Source organism: Erithacus rubecula (genome assembly GCF_903797595.1).
Source record: "Erithacus rubecula genome assembly, chromosome: 3".
NCBI classification, from domain to species: Eukaryota; Metazoa; Chordata; class Aves; order Passeriformes; family Muscicapidae; genus Erithacus; species Erithacus rubecula.
Window position 1 is genome coordinate 79,826,354 of NC_136689.1, and position 19,868 is coordinate 79,846,221.

Here is a 19,868-nt window from a genome sequence, read left to right on the forward strand (position 1 = left end):
TAAGGGGGGTCCCCCAGCCAGCGCCTGCAGACCCAGGGGCAGGTGGGGCAGGGGGCACTTGGAGCACTGTGAGGGTCTGGGAGGGGGTTATGGGGGAACTGGGGGCAATTGAAAGGGACTGGGAAAGAACAGGGAGGAACTGGGATGGAACTGGGAGGGTCTATGGGTGAACTGGGAGGGACTGGGAGGGTCTATAGGAGAACTGGGAGGGTCTATGGGGGAACTGGGAGGGACTGGGATTATACTGGGAGGGTCTATGGGGGAACTGGGAGGGACTGGGAGGGACTGGGAGGATCTAGGAAGGAACTGGGAGGGTCTTTGTGGGAGACTGGGATGATACTGGGAGCATCTGTGGGGAAACAGGGTGGGACTGGGATGATGCTGGGAGAATTTATGTGGTAACTGGGAGGGACTGGAGTGATACTGGGGGAGGAGGGGGGGTACTGGGTAAATCCTAGAGGGATACTGGGACTTACTGATCAGTATTCTCTGTGTGTGTGTGTGTGTGTGTCTGTGCGGTGTTGTACTGGAGAAGTACTGGTGGGGCTGGGAAGGGATGCTGGGATGTAATTGGACATATGGAGATATACTGGGACATACTGGGACATACTGTGGGGGGTGTATTGTGTCCCGAAGCAGGACCAGAACCGCCCTGAGTCTGCACTGTCATCCCCTGACTTGGAGAACACAGAGAGAGGTGGGGATGAGTAGTGGAAGGAACTGAGGGGTGTCTGGGGAGACTGGGGGTGACTGGGAGGGTGTGGGATGATACTGGAAGGGTGTGTAGGGTAACTGGGAAGGATGGGAGGGATTGGGGGGTACTGGGGGGCTGGGAGGTGCTGGGGTGGGATAAAAGGCAAGCAGTATGAGGCACTGCAAAGAGCAGGGAGCACTGTGGGGGGCATAGAGACTTCCAAGAAGGGACTTGGGATGGAGATGAGGACAACTGGCAGGAACTAGGAGCACTGGAAAGGATCTGGGAGCACTGGAGAAGATGAGATCACCAATCCATGAGATGGATTTTGGATGGGGCTGACCAGGAGCAGTGGAGAGGAACTGAAAGCACTGGGAGGGAACTCTAGATGATGGAAGCACTGACGATGGACTTGGGATGGGCCAGCTGGGAGGAGTGGGAGCATTGAAGAGAAACTGGGAGCACTGGGGAGGAATGAGTGAGTTGGGTTGACCAGGAGGAAGTGGTGGATGTGGAGAAGAACAGGAAATGATGGGTTCACCAGGGAAAGAGCTGCAATAGGGTCAACTGGGAGGAACTGGCAGCACTTGGAGGTCTGATCCCTCCTACCCCACCCAGCCCTTTCCAGTGGCACCATGCCTGACGTGGAGATGGCCGAATTTGGGGAGGCCGCCCCCTATCTCCGCAAGTCGGAGAAGGAACGGTTGGCTGCCCAGACCCGCCCCTTCGACCTGAAGAAGGACATCTTCGTCCCTGATGAAAAGGAGGAATATGTCAAGGCTACCATTGTCAGCCGTGAGGGCTCCAAGATCACTGCTGAGACCGAACATGGCAAGGTGGGGGACTCCATTCACACATGGGACACCAGAACCTCAAAATAGCAACTCTATTCCACACGGAACACAAAGAACCCAACCCACCTTCTCTAGAACCCAAGAAACATCTAGACCCTAACATGCCTTCTCCAGCACGTACTGGATGCTCAGATTCTACATCATCTTCTCTAGAACCCAGGAAATATCTAGACCCTGATCCACCTTTCCCAGAATCCATTGTACAGCTAGACCCCACCCAACCTCCTCTATTACCCCAGAGACACTCAGACCCCAAAACATCTTCTCTATCACTTGAGGGACACCTAGACCTCCTCTGGCTGTTAAGGGAACACTGAGATTCCCAGGTCCCAACCCTTTGGGAGGGAACAACTGGGGCAACTCCTTGCCCTATGTTCCTGTTCCATGGGGTCTTCCTTACCTTGAGCAGACAGTGACGGTCAAGGAGGACCAGATCATGCAGCAGAACCCCCCCAAGTTTGACAAGATCGAGGACATGGCCATGCTGACTTTCCTACATGAGCCCGCCGTCCTCTACAACCTCAAGGACCGCTACGCATCTTGGATGATCTATGTGAGTTGGGAGCCCATGAGGTTCTTCAGACCCCATGCAGAGATCAGACACCCCTTCTATAGACCCCTTGGACCACATAGATGTAAGATGTCCCTTCTCCAGATCTCATGGTCTACCCATAACTGGGATGATCCTTCTTCACACCTCTTAAGGCACCTATATCCAAGATATCCCAGACCCTTTGGGCCACTCAAAAACAGGATGTCACTTCTCCAGATCACATAGGCCACCCAGAACTGGGACATCCTCTCCAGAACTCTTTGGTCCCCCACACCCAAGATGTCCCATCTCCAGACCACAGGGGTCATCTAAATCCAAGATATCGCCTAGAATCAAGAGGTCACTTCTGCAGACCCCTTGGACCAGCTGGTGGGGTGGCTGGTATCTCCTGACTTGGACCCACCTGTCCTTTTCTTCAGACTTATTCAGGGCTCTTCTGCGTGACTGTCAACCCCTACAAGTGGTTGCCTGTCTACAATGCCGAGGTGGTGGCTGCCTACCGGGGAAAGAAGAGGAGTGAAGCTCCACCCCACATCTTCTCCATCTCTGACAATGCCTACCAGAACATGCTGACAGGTAGGGACCTTCTGCAGGGACCCATAACCATATTCCCTGATCCTTTTTGGGGAGCAGAGTATGTGGGGCAGAGCCAAGGTGGGCTTCAAAACCTCATGTTTCTTCTCCTCCTCCCACCAGATCGGGAGAACCAATCCATCCTCATCACGTGAGTGGTCTCATCTGTAAACTGTCTTAGTGTTGCTCACAGCTAAGTCCCCCTCACCTGGCACAGAGCCCCTCCCCTCTCCCCTTGAAGTCATGCCCACTGGCCAACCCTTTATCACTACATGGACTTGTCTGTGGAGGTCCATTATCCATCCCTCCCCAGTGAGTCCCCACCCCCAGCACCATAGCACCACTATCCAACCACTGCTCTCCTTGGCTACCTTCAGTGGAGAATCCGGGGCGGGGAAGACAGTGAACACCAAGAGGGTCATCCAGTACTTTGCTGTCATTGCTGCCATTGGCGACCGTGGCAAGAAGGAGGCGGGGGCCCCGGGCAAGGTAAGGGCAGTGAGTGGGGGATAACTCCCTGGGGTGTGGCCAACATGCTGCTGCCTGTCTGTCCAACCAATGACACAATCAACCACCCAAACAATTACCCAACCAAACACTCAAAAATCCAACCAATCATCCAACCAACAAACCAACCAACCAACCAACCAACCATCTATCCAACCTTCCATTCATCTGTCCCATCCCCATAAACCAACTAACCAGCCCTCTATCCACCCATGGAATCAACCCACATCTCTGTCCATCAACCCAACCACCCACACAAACCTTCATGGACCGCTGTGTTCTCTCATCTATCCATTTCAACCTCGTACCCTACATCCCCTGCCCCTCACTGTGAGAACCCCCCCAACACAGTTTCACTCTGTCCAGGGCACCCTGGAGGACCAGATCATCCAGGCCAACCCTGCCTTGGAGGCCTTTGGCAATGCCAAAACTGTCCGGAATGACAACTCATCCCGATTTGTGAGTGCTGGGGATGGAGTCTGTGAGGAAGAGTCTGTGGGGTGGAGTCTGTGGGAAGAATCTGTGGGTTGGGGTGTTCTGGGAGAAGATGACCACCTCCACCTCCTTCTACTACTCTTCCAGGGGAAGTTCATCCGGATCCATTTCGGGGCCACTGGAAAGTTGGCATCAGCTGATATTGAGACCTGTAAGTAGGTTGAGGACTTCATGAGAGGACACCTTGTTATCTACCATCTCTCCCTTTGTCTCTACATCCACCTGTCCATCCTTCTCCTCGTACTATCATCCATCTACTCTTCCACATCCTCAAGTTTCCCTCCGTTCATCCATCTGACCCTCTATCTCCTCATCCTAACTTGCACTCATCCTCTCTTCATCCCCACCCTAGACCTCCTGGAGAAGTCCCGTGTCATCTTCCAGCTAAAGGCTGAAAGAAACTATCACATTTACTACCAGATCCTCTCCAATAAGAAGCCAGAGCTGCTGGGTGAGCCATGCTCTTAACCTACCTGCAAATACCTGATCCCACACCCCTTTTGGGACCTGCCTTTTCCAACCCCTTTTTCTCCTTTCAGACATGATGCTGGTGACCAACAACCCCTATGACTATGCCTTCATCTCCCAAGGAGAGACCACAGTTCCATCCATTGATGATGCAGAGGAGCTCCTGGCCACAGATGTGAGATGGGAGGCCATCTGGCAGTGTGTATGTGTCTCTCTTGGCTGGACAAGATCTTGAACATATTTTTGCCATACAGAGTGCCTTTGATGTCCTGGGCTTCACCCCAGAGGAGAAAAACTCCATCTATAAACTGACAGGAGCCATCATGCACTTTGGCAACATGAAGTTCAAGCAGAAACAACGGGAAGAGCAAGCAGAACCAGATGGCACAGAAGGTTGGGTCCAACCAAGGTTGAGGTGGAAACTGGGGTGAACTCCATTATCCTTCCAGGCTCATATTTTCTCTTCTTCATCCTCAGAGGCAGACAAGTCAGCTTACCTAATGGGGCTGAACTCAGCTGATCTTCTCAAGGGGTTGTGCCACCCTCGGGTCAAGGTGGGCAATGAGTATGTCACCAAGGGGCAGAATGTCCAGCAGGTGAGTAGGACATCCCCAAAATGTCCTTGTTTTGGGGTCACATTGTGCCATCTCTGGCAAGGAGGACAGCAAGACACCCTCTCATTGGTGGGGTGTCCCTCTTCTAGGTGATTTATGCTGTCGGAGCCTTGGCCAAAGCCGTGTATGAGAAAATGTTTAACTGGATGGTGACCAGGATCAACAATTCACTGGAGACCAAGCAGCCACGGCAATACTTCATTGGTGTGCTGGACATTGCTGGCTTTGAAATCTTTGATGTAAGCCGTGCTTGACTGTGTTGTGTTGACCCCTTTGTGTGCAGACTTAATCCTACTGGATGGTCAGATGACCTTATGTTCCCCAGCTGGGACTGAGGTTGACACCACTAAACATATTGGTTATTCTGTTGACCCCACTGACCATCAGCTCTCTCCTTCCCCAGTTCAACAGCTTCGAGCAGCTCTGCATCAATTTCACCAATGAGAAACTGCAACAGTTTTTCAACCACCACATGTTCGTGCTGGAGCAGGAGGAATACAAGAAGGAGGGCATTGAGTGGGAGTTCATTGACTTTGGCATGGACCTCCAAGCCTGCATTGACCTCATTGAGAAGGTATCCCCTCCCTTAGGGCCTTAAGAGGCTGGGGAATGGCCCTTTCAGTTGCAGCTTGGCAGGAACCCCAAAGTTGGCCAGCTGGGCTGTACTTGGTGTTCACTGTAGCCAACAAGGTGTTCTCTTCCTAGCCCATGGGGATCATGTCCATCCTGGAGGAGGAGTGCATGTTTCCCAAGGCCACGGACATGACCTTCAAGGCCAAGCTCTTTGATAATCACCTGGGCAAGTCGGCCAACTTTGGGAAGCCACGGAACATCAAGGGGAAGCAAGAGGCCCACTTTGCCCTTGTCCACTATGCTGGCACAGTAGACTACAACATCATTGGGTGGCTTCAGAAGAACAAGGACCCCCTCAACGAGACAGTGGTGGGGCTCTACCAGAAATCAGCCCTGAAGCTCTTGGCCAACCTCTTTGCCAACTATGCTGGGGCTGATGCACGTAAGAGGAACGCCCTTTCTCAGCATCTGGAGTTCTTCCCACACTGTCCCTGTCTTAACTTATCCATTCTTCTTCTTCAACAGCTGTGGAGAAGGGGAAAGGAGCTAAGAAGAAAGGTTCTTCCTTCCAAACTGTCTCTGCCCTGCATCGGGTGAGTGTTCAAGGGCTATTGGTGGACCCCAGGGAGTATGGGCATGGAAAACATCAAGGGATGACCCTGGGTGGGACAGGATGGAGGGGTGTCTTCATTCCCTTCATCCATCTTTCATCTTTCAGGAGAATCTCAACAAGTTGATGACCAACCTGCGGTCTACCCATCCACATTTCGTCCGCTGTATCATCCCCAATGAGACCAAGTCTCCTGGTGAGCCAGTCCCTGAGGATTGATCCAGAGGACAGTGCTAGGCACTGGCCAAAGGTGGTGGTGGGGAGCACTGCTGTGGGGCAGGCCTTCACTCTTTGGTATTTATGACCCATCAGGTGTGATGAACAACCCCCTGGTAATGCATCAGCTCCGCTGCAATGGAGTGCTAGAAGGCATCCGCATCTGCCGCAAGGGCTTCCCCAACCGCATCCTCTATGGGGACTTCCGCCAGCGGTAGGCACAGAGGAGAAAATGTGGGAATGAGGTGGACAATCCCACTGGGGCAGATTTCAGAGGTTTCCTGTCCTCTCTGGTCACCAGGTACCGCATCCTGAACCCTGCTGCCATCCCTGAGGGGCAGTTCATTGACAGTCGCAAGGGTGCTGAGAAGCTCCTGGGATCCCTTGATATTGACCACAACCAGTACAAATTTGGACACACCAAGGTGAGGTTACTTGGTCTCAGTTCTGGTGGTCCCACTATCCACAAGGTTTTTATGGTGGGACCAGATAGATTCTATGGTCTCATCATGTCTTTTATCTACCTGCCCATCTGAGCTCCCTCCATCCGTACCACCACCAATCTCTCTTCCAGACCTCCAAATCCCAGCAGCACTTATCTTCATCTCTCCTCAAAGGTCTTCTTCAAGGCTGGGCTGCTGGGGCTGCTGGAGGAGATGAGGGATGAGCGCCTGGCCCGGATCATGACCCGCTTGCAAGCCCAAGTCCGTGGTTTCCTGTCCCGCCAGGAGTTCAAGAAGATCCTAGAGCGCAGGTAGGCAGTGAGATGGAGATGGTTTTGCATCCATGTTGAGTGGAAGCTCCTGGTGACCAACATCTTGTTGCGGCTTCTCCAGGGACTCATTGTTGGTGATCCAGTGGAACATCAGGGCCTTCATGGGGGTGAAGAACTGGCCTTGGATGAAGCTCTACTTCAAGATCAAGCCCTTGTTGAAGAGTGCTGAGACAGAGAAAGAGATGCAGGTAGGACAGGGCCATGGGTAGGGAAGGAGGTGGATGGAAAGGAAGTGGTGTGTGAGGACAAAAATGAAGAAATGAGATTTACATGGCACCTTTGTACCTCCCACAGAACATGAAGGAAGAGTTTGGGCGTCTGAAAGAGGCCTTAGAGAAGTCAGAAGCCCGGCGGAAGGAGCTGGAGGAGAAGATGGTCTCCATGCTGCAGGAAAAGAATGACCTTCAGCTCCAAGTGCAGGCTGTGAGTGATCTAGATGTCCTGGCCCTATGCTTCTTTTGCAGTCACCTCAAACTGAGCTTACACCTTCCAGGAGCAAGACAACCTGGCTGATGCTGAGGAGCGCTGTGACCAGCTGATCAAGAACAAGATACAGCTGGAGGCCAAGGTGAAGGAGATGACTGAGAGGATGGAGGATGAGGAAGAGATGAATGCTGAGTTGACAGCAAAGAAGAGGAAGCTAGAGGATGAATGCTCAGAGCTGAAGAAGGACATTGATGACCTGGAATTGTCTTTGGCCAAGGTGGAAAAGGAGAAACACGCCACTGAGAACAAGGTGAGGGTGGGCAGAGGTCTTGACCTCAAATTGTGGGGAATTGAGCTGACTCAAGCCAAAGTGCATAGAGTCTGGTGAAGACCCAAGGCTGGTTGTGTAGGAATGGGTTGGGTTGGGTTGCCAAGAATCAAGACTGTTTGAGTGGCCAAATTCACGGCTGAATGAGTTGGGTCATGAAGACCCAAAGCTCCTTGGGCTGGGTTGTGATGGTCCAAGGCTGGTTGGACTGCATCACCAAGAGCCAAGGCTGGTTGTGTTTTCCTACATCTCCTGACTTATACCCAGCTTCACAAAGAGCAAGAACAACCTCCTGTCTCTTGTCCTACGTCTGGTACCAAGCTGGAGGCCTGATGTTTCTCTTCCTGCAGGTCAAGAACCTCACAGAGGAGATGGCTGGGCTGGATGAGATCATTGTCAAGCTAACAAAGGAGAAGAAGGCCCTGCAAGAATCTCACCAGCAAGCACTGGATGACCTGCAAGCAGAGGAAGACAAGGTCAACACCCTGACAAAGGCCAAAGTCAAGCTGGAACAGCAAGTGGATGATGTGAGTATAGGCCACTCCCATGATGGGCACATACCTGGTTCCTTGGAGGATGAACTCCAGTGGAAGTCCTTCTGGAGTGTGCGTGTGCGGGGACTGATGGGTACGTCTCCTCCTCACTTGCAGTTGGAGAGCTCATTGGAGCAGGAGAAGAAGGTCCGGATGGACCTGGAACGAGCCAAAAGGAAGCTGGAAGGTGATCTGAAGCTGGCTCAGGAGAATATAATGGACCTGGAGAATGACAAGCAACAATTGGATGAGAGGCTGAAAAAGTAAGGGTCCACACACTTGCTCATTCTTTGCCTATAACACCTCTGCTGAGCACTTGGGAGAATGACTTACTGGTGTTTCTCCCCACACCTAGGAAAGACTTTGAGCTCAATGCCCTCAATGCCAGAATTGAGGACGAGCAAGCAGTTGCAGCCCAGCTCCAGAAGAAGCTCAAAGAGCTTCAGGTGAGGTGGGCTTCAGTTTGGGGGTCAAGCAGAAGGAGGAACTGGTCCTCCCCATTATATTCTTCATATCTTTTTGAGAAGAACCTAAACCAGTGTGCCACCCTTGGCACATCCCTTGTCCCAGAACTTCTTTGTCATTTATTGTCTTGAAATGATTCATGGGCTACTGGACAGGTTGGCTTTTGTTGGGGTTAAGCTGAATCAATATATTTGGAGTGCTCAAAGTAGGTGGAATCATCTGAGCTGAGCAGACGATCTGGGTTGAATCACATTAATTCCAATGTCCTTAGAGAAGTTAGTGCTGAGTTGACTGTTAATCCAGTTAACTCTAGGTCTGGTTGACTTGAATGTCCTCAAGACCAGTTGAGTTGAAGGATCTCAAGGTAATTTGAGAAGGTGGAGTGTCTTCAAATATAGCCAGGTTGATCTGGAGAGCTCAGATCTTGACTAGTTTGAAGAGAACTGGATGGGATGGAGACTGGTTGAGGTGAAGGGTCTACAACTGTCTGGGTTGAGCTTAACAGTCTACAGTTTTCTGGGTTGACTTGAATAGACTTAAGAACTCTCCAGCTCAATTGCTTGAGTTGAATGGAGAAGTTGGGTGAAAACAAGTCTGCTGAAAACACGTTCATCCCTGGAGCACAGGCGCGGATTGAGGAGCTGGAGGAGGAGCTGGAAGCGGAGCGGACAGGCAGAGCCAAGGTGGAGAAGCTGCGCTCAGACCTGTCACGGGAGCTGGAGGAGATCAGTGAGCGGCTGGAGGAGGCTGGTGGTGCCACGTCAGTGCAGATCGAGCTCAACAAGAAGCGGGAGGCAGAGTTCCAGAAGATGCGGCGGGATCTGGAGGAGGCCACGCTGCAGCACGAGGCCACGGCCGCTGCTCTGCGCAAGAAACACGCCGACAGTGTGGCTGAGCTCAGCGAACAGATTGACAACCTACAGCGTGTCAAACAGAAGCTGGAGAAGGAGAAGAGCGAGCTCAAGCTGGAGCTGGATGATGTTGGCTCCAACATGGAGCAACTGATAAAGGCCAAGGTAGGAAATAGATCTCCAGCCATGAAGGGACAACACTTCCACTGCCCTCTCCGGGTTCCCTTTCATCTTCCTGTCCTTCCTGTTTGTAGGCCAACCTGGAAAAGATGTGCCGCACCATGGAAGATCAGATGAATGAGCACCGGACTAAGTCCGAAGAAGCTCAACGCATGGTCAATGACCTCACAACTCAACGAGCCAAGCTCCAGACAGAAAATGGTGAAAGGCCTGCTCTTCCTTAACACAGTTTCCTAACTCTAGGCCAGTGGAATGGCTTTGGGGTATCTCTTGCAAATGATTATCCACCATTCCACCCAACAGGTGAGCTCTCCAGGCAGCTGGAGGAGAAAGAAGCCTTCATCAACCAGATGACACGAGGGAAACTCACCTACACACAACAGCTGGAGGACCTCAAGAGGCAGCTAGAGGAAGAAGTCAAGGTAGGGCCTTGTTCGGGAGTCAGTAGGGTTGAAAGACACATCCTGTGTCAAGGATGCAGTTGGTTTGGAATTCAGATTATGAGCCTGCCTTCAAAGCAGAAAATTAATTTAGGATCCTCAGAAGTTCAGTAGGGTTGGTGGTTTACAAGGAGGTTGGGTTGGGTTGGTTGATTGGTAACTAGTTGTTGGAGTTGGAGCATGACAATGTATCTCAAGCTGATGTGGACCCAGCTTCTCCACACCTCAAACTCTCTACCCTCCCAGGCCAAGAATGCACTGGCTCATGCCCTCCAGTCAGCCCGGCATGACTGTGACCTTCTCAGGGAGCAGTATGAGGAGGAGACAGAGGCCAAGGCTGAGCTCCAGCGCTCACTCTCCAAGGCCAATTCTGAGGTGGCACAGTGGAGGACCAAGTATGAGACAGATGCCATCCAGCGCACTGAGGAGCTGGAGGAGGCCAAGTGAGTCATCTCCCCATGAAGGGAGCGTCTGTGAGGTAGGGCAGAGTGCAGACTCTTCCACGGTACAAGGACCTGGAGAATCTATAGGAATCTGGAGATGGTAGCGGAGATCCAGAGCAGAGCTTCAGCCAAATAGTGGGTGGAAGAAGGTTTGACTTGACCCATTTAATCCATGGGTCACCTCAGCCAGGTTTTCTCCCATGGCAGGAAGAAGCTGGCCCAGCGGCTGCAGGAGGCTGAGGAAGCAGTGGAGGCAGTCAATGCTAAGTGTTCTTCCCTGGAGAAGACCAAGCACAGGCTGCAGAACGAGATTGAAGATCTCATGGCAGACCTGGAGAGGTCAAATGCAGCAGCTGCTGCATTGGACAAGAAGCAGAGAAACTTCGACAAGGTGGGAAGACCAAGAAATGGTGGAAGGAGAGGGGTGGGAAGGGGATAGAGAGATATGGGTCCCAAGAATCCAAAAAATGCAGAAGTCCAGAAGAAAGCTGAACAATTTTCAAGGGCCATGTTTTAGCAGAGTTTTAAGTCCCGTTCAGGAGAGTATTGGGGAAAGGAAGAAGATGGAAAAAATGATCTTCAATGGCATAGCAGCAGCTGAGCAGGTGGTGTCCTCATAGATCTTGTCTGAGTGGAAGCAGAAATTTGAAGAGTCACAGGTGGAGCTGGAAGCATCGCAGAAAGAGGCCAGATCTCTCAGCACTGAGCTCTTCAAGCTGAAAAATGCTTACGAGGAGTCACTTGATCATTTAGAAACTCTGAAGAGGGAAAACAAGAATCTCCAAGGTGAGACTGTGGTCCTTCCCTGTCCACCTTTTTGTATTCCACTACCTTCCACCAAATCTGATGGGTTATCATCTGTGCAGAGGAGATCTCGGACCTGACGGAGCAGCTGGGTGGCAGCCACAAGACCATCCATGAACTAGAGAAAGTCCGGAAGCAGCTGGATGCCGAGAAACTGGAGCTCCAGGCTGCACTGGAAGAGGCTGAGGTGAGCCAAATTGCATCCCCATGAAGCTCTAATTAGTCCCAGTCTTCTGTGTGGGCCTCTAATTTCTCTCTGTCTCCACCAGGCGTCTCTGGAGCATGAGGAGGGAAAGATCCTGAGGGCCCAGCTGGAGTTCAACCAGGTGAAGGCAGACTATGAGCGCAAGCTGGCCGAGAAGGACGAGGAGATGGAGCAGGCCAAGCGCAACCACCTGCGGGTGGTGGACTCGCTGCAGACCTCACTGGACGCCGAGACCCGGAGCCGCAACGAGGCCCTGAGGCTGAAGAAGAAGATGGAGGGAGACCTCAATGAGATGGAGATCCAGCTCAGCCATGCCAACCGCGTGGCTGCTGAGGCTCAGAAGCAAGTCAAGACATTGCAGGGATGCCTCAAGGTACTAATCAGGCTTCTATTCCATAAACATGTTGAGATTTAGTAGGTCTCATCACTCCAGAGTGGACCTTGAAAGGTAGACCTTGACCTGCTTCCCCACCATGTCCATTCACTCTCTTTCCCCATGCCACTTTGTAGGACACCCAACTGCAGCTGGATGACATGGTACGGGTCAATGAGGACCTGAAGGAGAATATTGCCATTGTGGAGAGGAGAAACAACCTTCTCCAGTCAGAGCTGGAGGAGCTGCGGGCAGTGGTGGAACAGACTGAGAGAGCCCGCAAGTTGGCTGAGCAAGAGCTGATTGAGGCCAGTGAGAGGGTTCAGCTTCTCCACTCACAGGTGAGACCTCACATACCTTCAAAGGAGAGAGATCACCTCCATCCATGTATGGGCTTCTAATGGGTTGAGTTACCAAGACCTCCAGATCTTTTAAGCCTGCAGAGTTGGCAGGGAGTAGGGGTGCATTAAGTACTGGAGGGGTTGAAGAAGGATGGGTCAGCAGTTCAACAGACACATCCTGAGATCCTCTCCTGTAACTCTAGAACACCAGCCTCATCAACCAGAAGAAGAAGATGGAGGCTGACATCTCCCAGCTGCAGACAGAGGTGGAAGAGGCCATCCAAGAGTGCAGGAATGCTGAGGAGAAGGCCAAGAAAGCCATCACTGATGTGAGTGCCATGGTGGGACCAACATCTAGGACACCTTCCACTGGAGGGTGATGGAGAACATGCTTTGGCCCTCCTCCTTCTCTGCTTACTTGTGTCCTTGTGCAGGCGGCCATGATGGCAGAGGAGCTGAAGAAGGAGCAGGACACCAGCGCCCACCTGGAGCGGATGAAGAAGAACATGGAGCAGACCATCAAGGACCTGCAGATGAGGCTGGATGAGGCTGAGCAGTTGGCCCTGAAAGGAGGCAAGAAGCAGCTGCAGAAGCTGGAGGCTCGTGTACGGGAGCTGGAGAATGAGCTGGAGGCTGAGCAGAAGCGCCATGCCGAAAGCGTCAAGGGTCTCCGCAAGTCTGAGCGTCGTGTCAAGGAGCTCAGCTACCAGGTGGGTTGCCTGAGGTGGTGCTGGAGGCCATCCAATCTCCCTGTGGCCACATATCTCATGCTGCACATGAGTTAGAACATGGCTGACCTGCTGGCCAGAGAGACACGGGTAAACAAGACTACCCACTGCTTCTATGTCTGATATTGTAGTGGGATCCAGAATATTGTCTGGGTCATGACCCACCCAGGCCACTCTTGGTGTCCCAGCATCCATAGTGTCTTTGCATGCTCTAGAAACTCAGGTGGGACCTCATCATGGGCAAGCAGAAAGCTCCATATGGGAGACAACCCACTTTCTGCCCCGCAGTTGAACTCCAACCCCCAAGAACACCATTAACTGTCTCCTGACCTTCATTGCTCTGGTGGTGATTCAAAGAGCAGGTTGGGTCATGTCCCATGTCCTGACTTACATGTGACTCACCCCACAGACGGAAGAGGACCGCAAGAACCTGGTCCGGCTCCAGGACCTTGTGGACAAGCTCCAAATGAAAGTCAAGTCCTACAAGCGACAGGCAGAGGAGGCGGTGAGCACTAGAAGAACATCTGTGGTCCACCCCCAGGAGGGACTGGGGTGTGGGAGAGGATGGGGGGAATAGCAGGGGACTTTGGGGTGGTCAAGGGGTGGGGGTGTCAGGGGGTGAGGAGAGCAGGTCAAGAGAAAGTGTTGGTTGGTGGGATGTAGAGATGGTGGTGGGAAGGATGGATGGATGGATGGATGGATGGATGGATGGATGGATGGATGGATGGATGGATGGATGGATGGACGGATGGATGGATGGATGGTTTGTTGAGTAGATGTGCGGGTGGCTGGAAGATGGGATGTCTGGAAAGACCGGTGGGTCCATGGTGGGCCAGATGGAGCAATAAGAAAATAGGATAGGATATCTGGCAGGGTGGCAGGAGGCCAGAGAGAGCTGTGTGGGAGCCTCACTGGTGTCCCTGCCCCCTCAGGAGGAGCAGGCCAACTCCAACCTGGCCAAGTTCCGCAAGGCACAGCACGAGCTGGATGAAGCAGAGGAGCGTGCTGACATCGCCGAGTCCCAGGTCAACAAGCTGCGGGCCAAGAGCCGCGACATTGGAGCCAAGGTGGGACTTTCCCCTGCCGTACAGCTGCTCCATGGCTGCCCCACAACTTCCTCATGCTTACGATCCCTTTTTCTCGTTCTCCATCAGAAGGGGCTCAATGAAGAGTGAAGCTTTGGATCCCCAGCAATATTCCCTGGACCTCCAAGTGGCCCGCCCTCACTCCCAGCCCCCTAACCTTGGTCAGTCAATAAAAAGCATTGAGCAGCAGCAGTTTTTATGGGGCTGTGTTTGTGTTGGGAGGGTGGGGTGTCCCCATGGCAGGGCACCCGCAAGAGATCTGTAGCCCACACAAGATCACCAACCAGTGTGCAGCACAGTGTGCCCTATAGCACAATGCAACCAGACCCACAATGCAGAGTGATGTGAACCATGAGCTCAACCTTGAGCTGCCCCACAATATATCTCCATCTGCTCCATGGCATTCTGTAACCTCAACCTGCTCCACATCAGCCCAGATCCCTGTTGGGGGAGAGATACATCTGGGGTCAGATGTGGGGTTGGGGACGGAGGGACCTCAGGAGGTGGGGGGGAGCATCTGGGACCCCCACATAAGGGGCAGAGGCTGAGTGGACCCTTGGGCATGTCTTGGCTCCTGAGGTTGCACCTTCTTCTGCTGTACGTCCCTCTGTCCTGGCCTCAGTGTTCCCCTAGCCACTGGCGCTTCACACCGTGTCCCACAACCCCCCCATGCCCCACTGACATTCTGTTCCATGTGCCTCAATTGCTCTGGACTTTCCATCATCACCCCACCACCTCTTGGCCACCAGCCATGTGTCCTCCAGCTCCCACAGTCCTTCTACCGCTTCCATGTCCCCCTGCTCCCTGTATGCTCTCTTTATTTCACCGTCCCTCTGTGTCCTGCCTGTCCCTCCCCCCCAACTCCTCTGTCCCTCCCCCTTCCCCCGTCACCCTCCCTTCCCCCGTCCATCTGTCGCCCCATCTCTCCCGGTCCTGGCGGCGCCACTCGATGGACCCCAGGGGACCCCGGCGGCTCCCCCCACCCCCGCCCAACCCGGGTGAGGAGGGGTGGGCTAATGTCTCTGTGGGGCCCTGTGTGGGGTCTATGGGGTCTCAAAAGACTCTGTGGAGACTCTCTGTGGCTCTATGGAGCAGTCATGGGGCTTTATAAGGGCTCTGTGGGGCAGAGGGGATGCTCTGTGGGACAGGGGAGGAGGAATCTATGGGGCACAATGGGGAGGTGGGGAGCTCCCCGCCCGCGGGAATGTGTCACCTCGCGGGAACACTTGTCACCTCCTTGATGACAAAGTGGACATGGTGTTCGGGGACTGCTGCCAGACCCCCTCCGTCCCTCAGACCCCTGCCGGCCCCACGGCGCCTCACTGGGGGGACGAGATAACAATCTCCCCCCCCACCACTCTGCGGCCGTGTCCCAATATAGACCTGGCAGGGTAGAGCTGTCACCAGCCCGCGGGTGCCAGGACATTGGCCAGAGACCCAGGCTTCCGGGCTCCATAGGCACCCCCTTCACAAGGGTTCCTGGAATTCCAGCCCCATAGATCCCCTCCATGCACAAAGAACCCAGGCATCTGAGACCCATAGAATCATAACAAACCCCACCAAAGCATACTGGTCCCCATAGATTGCCCACACACATAAGGCACCCTGGCACCTGGGCTCCATAGACACCTCCTACATAAGAGCCCCAGGGATCCAGGACCCCTAGCCCACCCCTCATCCCACCCCTACAAGGGGTCTGGATATCCCTCGCTCACCCCTATAGCTCTGCCCCATAGATCATTCCATATGTGGGTCCTGGATGCCAGGGTCTCTGGAGAGATGCCACCTTGTGGCTGGGGAAGCGGGGGGGGGGGGGAGGTGCCCCCCTCCTTCTCCCTTATCAGCCACCCCCTCCCCAGGAATGCTCCTCCCCTCCCCATCCCATGATGGTCTATAAAGGCCTTGGGGCTGCAGGGCTGGCATAGGTGTCGGTGTGGGGCAGAGAAGGAGAGGGTGGGGGACGTAGTGGGAATGTGGGATGTGGATATGAAGGGATGAGGGACGATATGGGGGGCTATGGGGTACACAGAAGGGTTATGGGACATATGGGAATTTATGGGGCACAGGAATCTGTGGGGAATATGGGGCACAGGGGTCCTATGGGACACATAAGAGTTCTCTGGGATGTGGAGACCTGTGGGGTGCACATGGGATTATGAGGCACAGAGGACCTAAGAAGTACCGAGGGAAACTGTGGGGGAAAGAGATCTGTGGGGGCACAGCAATCCAGGGGACACTGATGGTCTGTGGGGCACCCAGGAGGCCTATGGGGCTCATGGGGTCTATGTGGCAAAGTGATCTATGGGGTATAAAGGGGTCTATGGGGGCATGGAGAGTAGTCCTACTCACCCTCCTCGTGTTCTTCCAGCTCCCTTCATCTTACCTGCCAGATCCACAGACTCCAGGTGAGGGTGATGCTGTGGGGCAGCATGGCGGGGGGGGGAGGGTGCTTTTGGGAGTGGGGGGTGCAGCTATGCTGATGTAGGTTTTATGTGTTGCTATAGGATCTGCACATCAATACAGGGGATCCATACTTTGCTATGGGGGTGTGCAGGACTCCAAGGTTCCCTGCACTTTTATAGGGGACCCTGATGCATGGGTCTCTGTGCATCACTGTAGGGATGCCTGAATCACTATGGGGGTGTGTGCGTGCCTCTATGGATCACTGTGTTGCAGGGATCCATGCAACACTCCAGGGGTTGGAGGTCCCTGGTTGTGGAGGTGCCTGCATCAGTGCAGGAGTCTGTACATGGGGCTGTGCATGGCTATTGGGGGTCCCTGCATGACTATAGGGATCTGCCTACAGCTACAGGAGGTCTGTGCACTGTATAGGGATTGATACGTGGGGTCTTGAATGGCTATAGGATTCTGTGCATGGGGCCATGCACAACTATGAGATACTGTTAAGGGTCCTATAATGGCTGTAGGGGTCCCTGCAGGGAGTCCCTGAATCACTCCAGGAGTCTGTGTGTGGGGCAGTGCATGTATACATGAGTGTGCAGAGGGTATATATATCGGGCTCCCTGCACATCTATGGGACCATGCATGGGGCTGTGCACAGCTGCGAAGCGCTGTGTCTGGCTCTAGTGTCTGCCTCAGCCGTAGGGGTCTGGGCATGGCTACAGGGGCTCTGGCCAACGGGGATGTGCGGGGCCATGAAATAAAGGGCGAGAGCCCGCGGCCGCAGCCGCGCAGCCCCGGTGATGCCGGGTCCTTGTCTGTGTGGGGCAGGATGGCGGACGCGGTGCTGGCAGCGCTGGGAGCAGCAGCCCCCTTCCTGCGGCCGGGGGAGCGGGAGCGGCTGGCAGCGCAGACCAGACCCTTCGACCCCCGCAGCGAGTGCTTCGTCCCCCACCCCCGGGAGGAGTTCGTCCGGGGACGGGTGACGGGGCGGCAAGGAGGGGAGGCCACCGTCCAGACTGAGCTGGGAGAGGTGGGCAGCTGCGGGATAGGGGATGAGGGGAGGGGGACAAGGGCCATGGGGGGCAAAGGACTAATGGGGGTGAGGGGGTAATGGAAAGAGGGGTTAAGGGTGGGAAGGGTTGAGGGCAGGTGAAGGCATAGGGGGTGGGAAAAAGAAGGGGGGATTGGGTATCATGGGGGGGGAGAGGTTGGTGGAAGTAAGGGGGTGAAGAGTTAAGGATGGAGGGATAAGTGGGATGAAACTAATGGGGGATGGGTATAAGGAGGGAGCAGGGACCGAAGGTTTGTGGGGGGAGCAAACAAAGGAGGCTGATAGTGGTGGGGGCCCTGACCCATTGGAGACTCACAATTAATGGGGGATACCCCCCAACCCATAGGAGACCCCTCCCAACCCATGGGAGAAATCCTACCAACAGAGCAGCCCCCCTACACCATGAGGTACCCCCAAAACCATGGACACTTCCAGCCCCCCCCCCATGTCTCCTCATTCTCCCCAGACGGTGACGGTGAAGGAAGCTGACATTCACCAGCAGAACCCCCCCAAATTTGACAAGATCGAGGACATGGCGATGCTGACCTTCCTCCATGAGCCTGCTGTCCTCTACAACCTCAAGGAGCGCTATGCCTCTTGGCTGATCTATGTGAGCCTTTCCACAAGCCCCTGGAGCACTGGGAATTAGGCGGGGCTTTCCTCACAACCTATGGGGTAGTTAGAAACTAGTGACCCTTCCCTAGAGCTCTTGGGATACCTAGAATCAGATGGCCTTCCAGAGACTCTGTGGGCCACCTAAAACCTGGTGTGGCTTTTCACGAGCTTTGGGACACCTAGAACCTGTTGTCCCTTCTCCAGCTCCCTTGGGCCACCCAGAGCCAAGATATCCCATTTTTAGACTGCTTCAGCCACCAAGACCTGAGATGTTGCATCCCTCGACCCCTTTGGCCATCCAGATCCAAGATGTTACTTCAGTAGCCCGATTGATGGGTCACTTGGGCCACTGACACTTGAGATGTCCCATCTCTGCATGTTGTGTGCCATCCAGGCGCAAGATGTCACTTCTCCAGCCCCTTTTGGAACAACCAAAATCACGACATTCCATTACCACATCCCTTGGGCCACCTAGACTTAGGATGTCCCCACCTAATGGGGGGGCACCTCCTGGCTCTGACCCACCTGCCCTTTTCTTCAGACTTATTCGGGGCTCTTCTGTGTGACTGTCAACCCCTACAAGTGGTTGCCGGTCTACAATGCCGAGGTGGTGGCTGCCTACCGGGGAAAGAAGAGGAGTGAAGCTCCACCCCACATCTTTTCCATCTCTGACAATGCCTACCAGAGCATGCTGACAGGTAAGGATGTCCTGAGAGGATCTCAAACTAGAAGACCCCACTCCAAAGAATGACTCCTGACTTAGAAATGGTTCTCACCTGTGAGGATGGAGAACTTCAGCCTCACCCCAAACCCAAGCATGTTTTCATCTTCATCCCACCTGACTCCTCTATTCTCTTGGCAGACCGAGAGAACCAGTCCATCCTCATCACGTAAGACCCTGCTTTGTCCAGCCCTTTCCCAGAGCAGTGGGGGTGGGATGAAGGACCCACCAGGATGTAATCCAATTTCTCACTGTTGCCCTCCAAGTGGAGAATCTGGGGCGGGGAAGACAGTCAACACCAAGAGGGTCATCCAATACTTTGCCAGCATTGCTGCCATTGGCGACCGCAAGAAGGAGGTGACCAATAGCAGCAAGGTGAGTGCCTCAGTCCATGTACCTTTAGCACAGAGTGCACCCCAGGGGTGTCCACACACAACATTGTCCCACCCCATCCAGGGCACCTTGGAGGACCAGATCATCCAGGCCAACCCTGCTTTGGAGGCCTTCGGCAATGCCAAGACCCTCCGAAATGACAACTCATCCCGATTTGTGAGTGATGGGGGTGGGTTCTGTGAGGAAGGGTCTGTAGGGCAGTTTGTGGGACAGGGTCTGTGGTGTAGGGTCTGCTGCATGAATGCAGCCACCTCCTCCTCCTTTCATTAATCTCCCAGGGGAAGTTCATCCGGATCCATTTTGGGGCCACTGGGAAGTTGGCATCAGCTGATATTGAGACCTGTAAGTGGGTTGAGAGCCCAATTGAAGATGTATTGCAGTCATTCATTCATCCATCCATCCATGGACTTACCTATCCATGGATTTGTTCATCCATCCTAGGACTCATCCATGTATGGACTCCCACATCCACCCATGAACTGGATCCATCCATCCAGGAACTTCATTCATCCATACATATCTCCCTCCCTCCCTCCCTCCCTCCCTCCCTC

The 19,868-nt window shown here is 53.9% G+C and overlaps 1 protein-coding gene across 1 annotated transcript in view; it reads left to right on the plus strand.

Annotated features, from left to right (window-relative positions):
* Positions 1-345: 345 nt before the first annotated feature.
* The window catches only part of LOC306798956 (uncharacterized protein), a 30,288-nt gene continuing 10,765 nt past the window's right edge, over positions 346-19,868 (plus strand). The window contains 47 exon segments of the mRNA XM_079299363.1: positions 346-364; positions 640-697; positions 1,313-1,530; positions 1,958-2,101; positions 2,521-2,677; positions 2,798-2,825; positions 3,052-3,163; positions 3,542-3,640; positions 3,764-3,827; positions 4,029-4,127; positions 4,216-4,319; positions 4,399-4,537; positions 4,622-4,740; positions 4,848-4,997; positions 5,162-5,332; positions 5,464-5,773; positions 5,857-5,924; positions 6,050-6,155; positions 6,158-6,371; positions 6,459-6,582; positions 6,775-6,911; positions 6,994-7,120; positions 7,227-7,355; positions 7,426-7,668; positions 8,037-8,213; positions 8,337-8,482; positions 8,575-8,665; positions 9,311-9,700; positions 9,790-9,916; positions 10,019-10,137; positions 10,402-10,598; positions 10,806-10,989; positions 11,219-11,384; positions 11,465-11,589; positions 11,672-11,980; positions 12,118-12,321; positions 12,525-12,650; positions 12,756-13,031; positions 13,459-13,554; positions 13,982-14,116; positions 15,230-15,525; positions 17,222-17,567; positions 18,055-18,198; positions 18,745-18,901; positions 19,066-19,093; positions 19,191-19,473; positions 19,596-19,659. Of these exon segments, the coding sequence (XP_079155489.1) occupies positions 1,330-1,530; positions 1,958-2,101; positions 2,521-2,677; positions 2,798-2,825; positions 3,052-3,163; positions 3,542-3,640; positions 3,764-3,827; positions 4,029-4,127; positions 4,216-4,319; positions 4,399-4,537; positions 4,622-4,740; positions 4,848-4,997; positions 5,162-5,332; positions 5,464-5,773; positions 5,857-5,924; positions 6,050-6,155; positions 6,158-6,371; positions 6,459-6,582; positions 6,775-6,911; positions 6,994-7,120; positions 7,227-7,355; positions 7,426-7,668; positions 8,037-8,213; positions 8,337-8,482; positions 8,575-8,665; positions 9,311-9,700; positions 9,790-9,916; positions 10,019-10,137; positions 10,402-10,598; positions 10,806-10,989; positions 11,219-11,384; positions 11,465-11,589; positions 11,672-11,980; positions 12,118-12,321; positions 12,525-12,650; positions 12,756-13,031; positions 13,459-13,554; positions 13,982-14,116; positions 15,230-15,525; positions 17,222-17,567; positions 18,055-18,198; positions 18,745-18,901; positions 19,066-19,093; positions 19,191-19,473; positions 19,596-19,659 (7,231 nt within the window). The 5' untranslated portion in view covers positions 346-364; positions 640-697; positions 1,313-1,329.